This window comes from Epargyreus clarus, unplaced genomic scaffold (assembly GCF_041222505.1).
Source record: "Epargyreus clarus isolate Ecla_fem2 unplaced genomic scaffold, WU_Ecla_fem_2.2 ptg000007l, whole genome shotgun sequence".
In the NCBI taxonomy this organism is placed as follows: domain Eukaryota; kingdom Metazoa; phylum Arthropoda; class Insecta; order Lepidoptera; family Hesperiidae; genus Epargyreus; species Epargyreus clarus.
In genome coordinates this window covers 3008130-3018797 of record NW_027332215.1, presented here as the reverse complement: position 1 = coordinate 3018797, position 10668 = coordinate 3008130, and the positions used below count along the sequence as shown (strand labels likewise).

The following is a 10668-nucleotide window of genomic DNA, read 5'->3' as shown; positions in this document are numbered from 1 at the left end:
CTACGAGTATGTTGAAAAAATTATGGGTCATTTGAACCACCAGGTGACCTATCTAGAACGATATAAGAGCATAAAATAATAAGATTGAGCACTATACCGTCACTTGTAAGCTGTCCAACTGAGTGCAGATGAGAATTCGAAAGTACAGGTCGAGTGTGTACATTTTGGTCACATATTTTTGTACGGCATTCTTACCACCGATAGATCCATTAAAAATAATAAGAAATCGCACAGTGCCGTACAAAAATGGTGCGCCACAAAGTCGGAATTCTTTTTAATTTTCCGACAATGACCGCGGTAAATTTGGTCATTTGATTTTGTACGGCATCTGTGTCATACTATTTCAATGCTGCTTTTAATCCATTATTCCGCAACGCCGTACAAAAATCACGCGACAAGGGGAAGAAATCGAGAGTTGCAATCCCCTCTTTTTCCGTAGTCCAGGGGGTGATTTGACACAACATGAAATAAATGTATTTTGAAAGTATTTTATGCATAAATAATATTTTTTCATGTGCCGTACATTTTCGTTGGTTCAAAGGGGAAACAAACTGAAAAAAAAATCCATATAACGAAATGTAAGGTGATTTTTTTTTAAATTGAAAAACATTGACGTTTGTGCTGTGTACAGAATCCTGGGTGAAAATCTCTGTTCTTCGTTGGCTGCATTCCATGCTTTTACGGGATGCGACTTCAATGCCGCATTTTATAGGAAGGGTAAAAACAGACCATTCAAAGTATTGGAGAAATCAGGGAAGTTCCAAGATGCATTCATTAAAATGGGGCATAATATTCTTGTTGCAAATCCACTACTCATGGAACAAACTTTCAATGTTCTGCAAGAATATGTATGCGTTTTATACAACGTAAAAGCAAGAAAAACAGTCAACGAAGCAAGGTGTATCATATTTGAAAGGATTTATACGCCGAAAAGTAGTAATGAAGCTTTCAAAAAGACAGCTATGAAATTGGAAGCAACGTCGTTTCCCCCTTGTTTCCGGGAGTTGGAGCAACATCTGAAGAGAAGTACCTACATAGCGCAGATAATGCCTACAAACAAGTACCGTCCACCTTGTTTCCAATAAACTATGGATGGGTTCTTAATGACGGTCGGTACGATTTCGATTGGTTTCACGGCGAGGAATGCCCCCAAAAAGTCTGTGACATAACGGAACCCGATGAGGAATCAGGCGAAGATGATAACGTCATTGGTAAATAAATAAATAAATCTTTAATTGGGTACTTGACAGTTATAACAATAAAATATGAAATATGTTGGATATGATAGCTTATAAGTAAACATAAATTATGCAGTATTTCGTTTATTTTTTAATACGTTCTAAGTATTTTAATTTTTAAAAAGAAATTTTAGATTTTTTATCTGTGGATTTTAAATCCCAAAACGGCGACAGTGCTGCCTCAAATGTCATGTGACGTCACTACATCGAAACCAAACAAGACAAATAATAATTAAATCGTTTGCTGTTAGAGTTGGTTGAATTTATGTTGTGAACCGAAATGGAGCCATACTATATTAAAGCTGATAGCGTGAACCTGCTTAAAGAAGATCCATATATGCAGTGCAATCAATCAAAATGGATACAAACACTTCCGTGAGATAACCTATGGAAATATCAAATAAACAACGTAAGTAAAACATTCTTTATATTTACATTTAATCATATCGGACACTTAAAACATTTCTTAACTGACTTCAGACAGAAGAAAGGTTGTCTTCAAGTAATTATTAAGATTTTTTTAAATATACTTATATTCTTATGTGAACTGTTTTAAGGTTATTAATTGGTTATATTTATATTTACAGATCTTCCCGACAATCGTATAGTGACGACGTTATAGGGTATGTGCAGTTTAAGAGGAAGGCAAGTTTGTGTTTCATGAAAAGTAAAAGTTGTCCTGAACACAAGGTACATCAATGAAAATGAAAATATGATGACTGTCCTGCCTAGAAGAAGTGAGGAGCCAAAAGTTTCGAAAGTGGGCACCAGTCTGAAATACATAAAGTAAAATACACGGGAAATAGTACTTCTTTACTTGCGTAACCTACCCAACAAGATGAAGGAAGAAAAGTGACCATACAGTTCCTATTATTGCATTGCAATTTAATTCTGAAAATGACAGTGATAAAAATATATATCCATTTGTTACGGAAAATTAGTAATGAAGAAAAGCAAACACGCAAGCAGCACAAAAATTTAGCTTAGGTGATCTGTAGTAATTATTGTAACTGTAACATATGATAAATATATACAAAAGTTCTACTGTGTGTACTCACTCATAGAACCATATAAACCAAATAAACAAAGAAATCGGTTAATAAAATACTAATATTAGCAAATCATGTATTTTTAATTATACAGTCCTGTAACTTAATCAGTGCACATGCACCATCAATAATAACACAGTCAAGAAATATTTTAATTGTGTCCTATTAATTACAGAATGGGCCCTTAAAATAGAATCCTCATAGACGTCTTATAATTCTATTCTTATCATAGACATCTATATAATATATTAAATATATGAATACTTCCACTTGCTGTTTTGTTTTGATTACGTCCCGTTCCAATGATTTGGAATTGACGAATCACTCGAGAGTTACTAAATTTATTCTTTTTTCTCAATAATACTTCTCTTACATAAATAGTATAAAATGTCATTGCTTGCAAACAGAGGATTTAAACATATAAGAATCTGCAAGTTCTTTAACGTTTATGAGATTTGGGTTTAGGTTGTATAAGCAAATCTGTTAGGATATTTAGCGATCGTACTTGTACACATCGTCACTGCACACGCCTTGTAATTTGACATTCATGCAATTGTACTAATAAAAGTTAAATAATTCCCAAGATTTCCCCTGAAGTATGTGTAGCGTCGAAGTTTATTTCTATATTTTCAATGTGTTGACGTCACGCTACGAAATGACACTTGACCGCCTGTTTTGGCGTAACGTTCCGTTTACCGTAATAAAAATATGTTTTTTTATTAATAAATAGCCCTTTTTTCGAAAAAATGATCAATGAAAGGCATATATAATACGTATATGAATTCATTAAAACAGTTTCCCAAAAAGTGTCAAGTAGCCAATTCAACAATCTTTAATCAAACAAATTTGACAGACATATTTATGTTTCAGAAAATAATAGAGAAGATAATTCGGACGTCGATGAAGACGTTGATTCCGATTCCGATTCTGAATAATTTAAAGAAAAACCATATTTTTTATTATCGTCATTAAATTTATCGTTTTTTTCTAAAAAAATGATTGTTTTATTTATTCACATCATTACAATAATTATCATTATCATCATTATCCATCATTATCAACAATGTTTGAAGTATATATTAAACCAAAAAGTATATAAAACTGTTGATACTAAGATTGACAGTTTCAATTCTTGGACATAATATACACACCGTTTCAGTTCAGTTAGACGTCATAGTGATATTATCATATTATCAATTGTTCTCTTCAAAAATATGTTAATATCTGTATCAGATGGCCATAAAGTACCCTTAAAATTGTAGCGTCGCTTTCATCAGCCTAAAAGATATGGTCTGCACAAAAATGTACGGCATCATTTTTTCCTAATTTATCTATGTTAATATTATTTAAGTTAAGGAATAAAATATAGAAAACTATTATATTTCTTTAGTCTATGATATTTAAACTTTTACAATAATTTGCAAAATTTCAGTTTTTGCATTTCTCTATATTTTTTTTAGAACGGTTTCTTTTGAACGGCAATACTATATAACAATTGTATTTTACAATATCATGTTAAAAAAAAGTTCCCGTACAGGTTCAAATGACTTTACAGCTCTATAAATCTAGGATACGATGAAATTAAGATGATTATTGATATACGAGTACATTCAAAGGAACAATCATTTTTTGACGGCATTACTTTTAATAGTACTTTTGAGTGCTAGATAATGTTTTGGAATCGAAGCCGTACTTTTTCAAATCACTCCCTGGACTACGGAAAAAGAGGGGATTGCAACTCTCGATTTTTTCCCCTTGTCGCATGATTTTTGTACGGCGTTGCGGAATAATGGATTAAAAGCAGCATTGAAATAGTATGACACAGATGCCGTACAAAATCAAATGACCAAATTTACCACGGTCATTGTCGGAAAATAAAAAAGAATTCCGACTTTGTGGCGCACCATTTTTGTACGGCACTGTGCGATTTCTTATTATTTTTAATGGATCTATCGGTGGTAAGAATGCCGTACAAAAATATGTGACCAAAATGTACACACTCGACCTGTACTTTCGAATTCTCATCTGCACTCAGTTGGACAGCTTACAAGTGACGGCATAGTGCTCAATCTTATTATTTTATGCTCTTATATCGTTCTAGATAGGTCACCTGGTGGTTCAAATGACCAATAATTTTTTCAACATGGGCCTGTAGTCTATAACTGGAGATCGACGCTCTGTTCTCGTACATCTTTGCTTAAAATTAATTCATAATACTGGTGTTAAGATTTTTGCTGTCACTTTTGATGGTTGTGCGGCAAATATATCCATAGCGAAACATCTAGGTTGTTTTAAACAAGAAAATGTTAAATTTGAAAATCCAATTACTAAAGACACTATAGTTGCGATTTTAAACCCTTGTCATATGATAAAATTATCACGCAACTGTTTCGAAATGCATAAAATATTAGTAGATAAACATTGAAACAAAATTCAGTGGCAACACTTAGTCGAATTGAATAACCTACAGTATAAGGAAACATTGCATTTGTCGAATATTTTACGTGACCGCTATATCAATTTTCAAAATGAAAAAATGAAAGTTAAATTGGCAACACAACTTTTTAGTGTGAGTGTTGAAGAAGCTATTCAATTTTGTAGGGAATCAGATTTTCCTGAGACAGCGAGCCCACGGAGATTTTTTTATTAATGTGAAATAATATTTTCGATATATTTAACTTGCCCAACCTGTATCTGTATGGATATAAAAAATATTTTTTTTAATTATTAGATAAAGCGTCTATTTATATAAAAGAGTTAAACAGACGGAAATGGTACTTTTTTAATAAATAGTCGAAGAAAAACTGGATTTTCTGGGGTTTTGGGCTGTTTTTAAGCCTCGAAACATTTATATTCTAGCTTAATTGAATCGAAACTTCTTTTATATTTACCATTTTATAAGTTCAGCCAAGACCATATTGGCCTTTTTTTTGTAATATTCGGGCACAAGGAGGAACAACCAATAATCTAACTGTAAGGCAGTTCATATCAGCATATAAAAAAATATTAATACACGTCAAATTGAAAGATACTGATATCGGGAACTGTCAGGCATTACGACAAATATTTATTTTAAATTGCTCGCCAGCAGTTGAAAGAATAAATAAACCTACATCGCAAGATTTGTCACTATTTGATGACCGTACTAAACATAGAATAACAATAATACACTCTGAGGTACGAAAGGTGACTCAGAAATTGCTGAACTTGAAGCACGATTTTCTGACTTTAGCAACCAAGCAATGGGCCATATAGCAAGTTACATTGTCCCAATAGTGACCAAAACGATCATATGCGACGATTGTGTTGGCGCTTTAGCGACTCATCATTTTCATCCTTTCCATAAATTCATAATAGCATGAGATAATGGCTTGTTGAATACTTCACCAGATGTTGTAAAAATTTGTCAAACTACAGAGACATTTAAAAAAATATGAATTTTGTTGATTTTGAAAAGAAAATTGCTGTTGCGCAAATATTGCGGAAGTTTGTAGGAACTTCTATATTTAATAATATTATTTCTCACCAGTTACGAGAATTCCCTTCATCTAATTACGTCGCAGGTTTGATGAAAGCCATCATCGAGAAACATAAATTTACGAGTATCATACGCATAGATCAGCTTTTAAAATTTAAAATAAAACTTTCGAAACGATAATTCCTTAATAAATACATCTTATTTCAATTTATTTATTTTTAAGCTATTTTTATATTAAGGTTTTGGAGATAGACCCCTATGATAGACGAACAGATGGCAATCGGACGAATAGCGGAGGCTTCTTGAGGCGGAGCATGAACCTAATGGTAAGTGGTTACTGCCGCCTATGGATATCTGTAATCAACCCCAGATAGGATTAGCTATTCCTACCTGAGTTTGGCTACAGATGCGCCGCTACCCCTGAGGACTGAGCTGAAATGCCTCGGAAAAGTATGTCTCCCTTACCACCCTTCAAACCAGAACACAACAACGTTTAAAACAGCTAACTTAGTAAGACGGTTCCGTTTTTACCCTTTGGGTACAGAACCCTAAAAATGAGTATGCTTTTGGGAACATTTTAGTTCCGAGTATTGATTTTTACGACTTCTACTTACGAAACGTACGATCTCGACACGTAACCTACCAATAATGTATAGTACCTATTGGTAATAGACATGTAGAAACGTAAGGTTTAGTGGAATTTGAGGAACATTAATATAAAAAGCCAGAAGTACCGATGAAAATTTAATGACAACGTTTGAAGGAAACAATGACATAGAAATAAAAAAGTAAAAAAAATATAAGTTTTATTTTATTATATCTCATAGTTTATTTTCTCGTTCTCCTGTGGCCATTTCCCAACAGGTTATGGGCTCAGGCTACGTTATCGTAAAATATTGAAAAACATGAAGTAAAAAATGTGAGCCGTCACGGGACGCCTGGCAGATGTGAAACATCGACATTATTTTGTAAAAGTAATATGCAGAAAAGAACAGATTGTGATAGGAACTAAATATGTCATAATGATAAAATAAAATATTACGATTTTTTTCCAGATAACGATGACTATTTATTGAATAAACATTTATTTTCATTAAATACAAAAAATTACGAATTTATTTCAAATCGTGACTACTTAATTCGTTTAATCAGTGACTTCGGTAATAGTTATTGCGCATGGCGACGCGTCGCCACACCGTACACACTACTGCATATAGACTGTATATATATACCTGCCACGGCATGCGCCGCCACGCCAGAAATCGGTTTTACGTGCGGCTATAGATGTTTCACTATCCAGAACCTACGTCGGCAGTCGAAAAAGGAAAAAACCAGCCGGAACCACAAGAGGACTCATCCGAAAATCGATGATAAAGGTCTAGTAGTGATCCGCAATGCTGTATCTATTGTAAGTACATTGAATTTCTTGTTAGCGGTTGCTAATCCTGTCATTGTACCTACACATTTTTCCCGAGAATTTGTATTTTTTCGTGAAAATTTTTCATCCACGATCATCGCGATCACAGGGCTCAAATTCCGACCTTCGGAACGATCTCCGCAACGCGCAGAGAGACGCCCTTAGAAGTTTAGAGTTAGATAAGTTAGAATTAACGAATTAAGTACAAGTAGTCATATTGAAAATAATTTCAATATGACTACTTGTACTTCAGAACAGTTACAGAATTTATGTGACAATATACATATATAAGGCATTACGCCTAGTACCCGAATTTGATGGTAACCCGCATTTACTTGTTAGATTTCTAGGAATTTGTGACCAATTAGTGCTCACTTACATTAAACCAACCCCAGGATATGAGTTATCAAATCAGTGTCTAATTAACGGAATTTTGAATAAAATTACTGGCTCTGCTGCTAAAACCTTAGCAACAACCGGATTTCCAGGAGACTGGAACAGCATTAAAAACACATTAGTTAATTGCTTTTCAGACCACAGGGACGAATCATCATTATACACCGATATTGCTTTATTATCTCAGAAAGTGTCTGAATCTCCACAGCTGTTTTACGAACGTGTTCAAAATTTATTATGTGCTATTATCACCTATGTGGAACTTCACGAAACGGTAGCCACTACGATTGAAGCGAAGCGGCAACTTTATAAAAAATTAGCCTTGCAGTCATTTTTGAGAGGACTACAAGAACCTCTAGGATCTAGGATACATTGTATGAGACCTGATTCCTTGGAACAAACTTTAGAGTTAGTCCAGGAGGAAATAAATGTATTATATTTGCAAAACAGGAATCAACCAACGAATTCTAAGAAATTTAATTTCAACCCATTTACAGGTCAACCACTAAATAACTTTAAACCTAAGAATAACCCCTATTTTAACAATTTCTTACCCCCAATGCAATCTAACCCTACTACTTATTCTAATACTAACCCTAATAATAGCTACTTACCACAACCCCTACCTAAAAATTATCATAATGCAAACCCCGCGTTGAACAGAACTCAACAGATGTTTAGAGCTTTACCCAGATCTAACATGTCTACAGGTTTTAAAATTCCACCCCGACAGACTAACAAACCTACCCCTATGAGCGGTATTAGTCACCCGGTAGCGCGTACTCTCGAACCGCGAACAGAGAATTACTCTCGTGTTAATAATAGCTACCAACCCAGAGAAATGAACCTGACGGAAATGTTAAATCCTAGTGATAACTATTGCACAGACGAAACAGATGACTATACTTACTTACCCCATGACTATTGTGACGATAACCAACAATACTTGCCTATTAACTACGAGGAAGAATACTCCTCTCATATTGAATGTGAAGAAGCCCTCAATGCTTCCTACTCTCAGGAAAATCAAAATTTTTGCCAGAGTTTGATGAAAACTGCCCCCGAATAGACATTAACTTACATAACAAACGACAATTACCTTATATACAGATAAGTAATCCCCCATTAAAACTATTAATCGACACAGGTGCAAACCAATCTTTCATCAGTCCTGACGCTGTAGAGAAATATTTCCCAAACTCACATATTAATTATGACCCATTCATTGTATCTAACATTCATGCAACCACACATAACTTTTATTCAATAACTATACCATGCTTCAAGGAACTTAACGACGAATCTTTTATAAAATTATTCATTTATAAATTCCACGAACATTTTGACGGACTTATTGGATGTGACTTAATGAAGCAATGGCAAGCGAAAATTGACTTAGGTACTAATACTTTTAAGACTACTTTTGCTGTAAATCCTATTCAATCATATTTCTCGCAAAGTGTAAATTTGTGTGAAATAATTATTCCAGCTAATTCAAGCAAATTAGTAAAGTTACCTACTACTATTTCTAAAGGAGATATCATAATTGACCAGCAAAATTTTTCAAATTGTTTTATTACTGAATGTTTAACAAAATCATGTGATAGTAAAGCCATAGTTGAAATAACTAATCGGACAGAAAACGACATAATTTTTTCACTTTCTCAACCGGTTCAAGCACACATATTTAATGAACAAACTGACTATACTTACGACACATCTCGAAATAACGAGGTACTATCGCGTTTGCGCTTAGATCACCTAAATAAGGAAGAACCGATGAATTTAATTAATTTGTGTAAAAAATACAGTAACATTTTTTATCTGGAAGGAGAAAATTTAACCTTTACGAACAAAATTAAACATCGTATTAGAACGACAGATGAAATACCCGTACATAGCAAAACTTACCGATATCCTCATGTACATAAGGAAGAAGCTCAGGAACAAATTAGTAAGATGCTACAACAGAATATAATTAGACCTTCAACCTCCGCTTGGAGTGCCCCTATTTGGATAGTGCCCAAAAAACCCGATGCCTCCGGTAAAGTTAAGTGGAGACTAGTCGTTGACTTTAGAAAACTCAACGAGAAAACTATAGATGACAGATACCCCATACCAAACGTGACAGACATACTAGACAAGTTAGGAAAATGCCAATATTTCAGTACGTTAGACCTCGCCAGCGGTTTTTACCAAGTTGAAACTCACCCTGACGATATACACAAGACGGCATTCAACGTGGAACACGGTAAATACGAGTTTCTTAGAATGCCTATGGGATTAAAAAATTCACCATGTACTTTTCAAAGAGTTATGGATAACGTATTGAGAGGACTTATTAATAACATCTGTACAGTTTTCCAAGATGACATATTAGTTTACTCAACTTCCCTTCAGGAGCATATAGTAAATTTACATAAAATCTTTCAAAGACTCCGCGACTCCAATTTTAAAATCCAAATGGATAAAAGCGAATTTTTAAAACGCGAAACCCCATATTAGGACACATTATTACTACGGAAGGAGTAAAACCAAACCCTGATAAAATTAAAGCCATTTTAAAATACCCCATTCCACGTACAACTAAACAGATTAAAGCATTTTTAGGTCTACTAGGATATTACCGACGGTTTATACCCAATTTTGCTAAATTAACGAAACCATTGACTAATTGTTTGAAAAAAGGCGCGAAAATTAACCTAACATCCGACTATATAAAGTGCTTTGAGCATTGTAAAACCTTACTTAGTAACGATCCAATATTGCAGTTCCCCGACTTTAGTAAAGAATTTATTCGTACCACTGATGCCTCTAATGTAGCCCTTGGTGCAGTGCTATCGCAAGGTCAGATTGGCAGTGATAGACCAATAGCATATGCGTCGCGTACACTCAACGACAGCGAAATGAACTACTCAACTATTGAACAAGAACTGTTAGCTATAGTTTGGGCAACCAAATATTTCAGACCCTATCTTTTCGGACGAAAATTTAAAATTGTAACGGACCACAAACCTTTAGTTTGGCTAATGAACCTTAAGGAACCCAATGCTAGATTGACTAGATGGCGGTTAAAGTTAGAGGAATATG

General features: G+C 34.2%; 1 protein-coding gene across 1 annotated transcript; it reads left to right on the top strand.

Annotated features, from left to right (window-relative positions):
- Positions 1-608: 608 nt before the first annotated feature.
- Positions 609-1231, top strand: LOC140743163 (uncharacterized; the record flags this gene model as incomplete). The annotated part of the gene is made up of 1 exon (XM_073074218.1): positions 609-1231. A coding segment is annotated over one exon (477 nt), but the record flags the coding sequence as incomplete, so codon positions are not given.
- Between the last annotated feature and the right edge of the window lie 9437 nt (positions 1232-10668).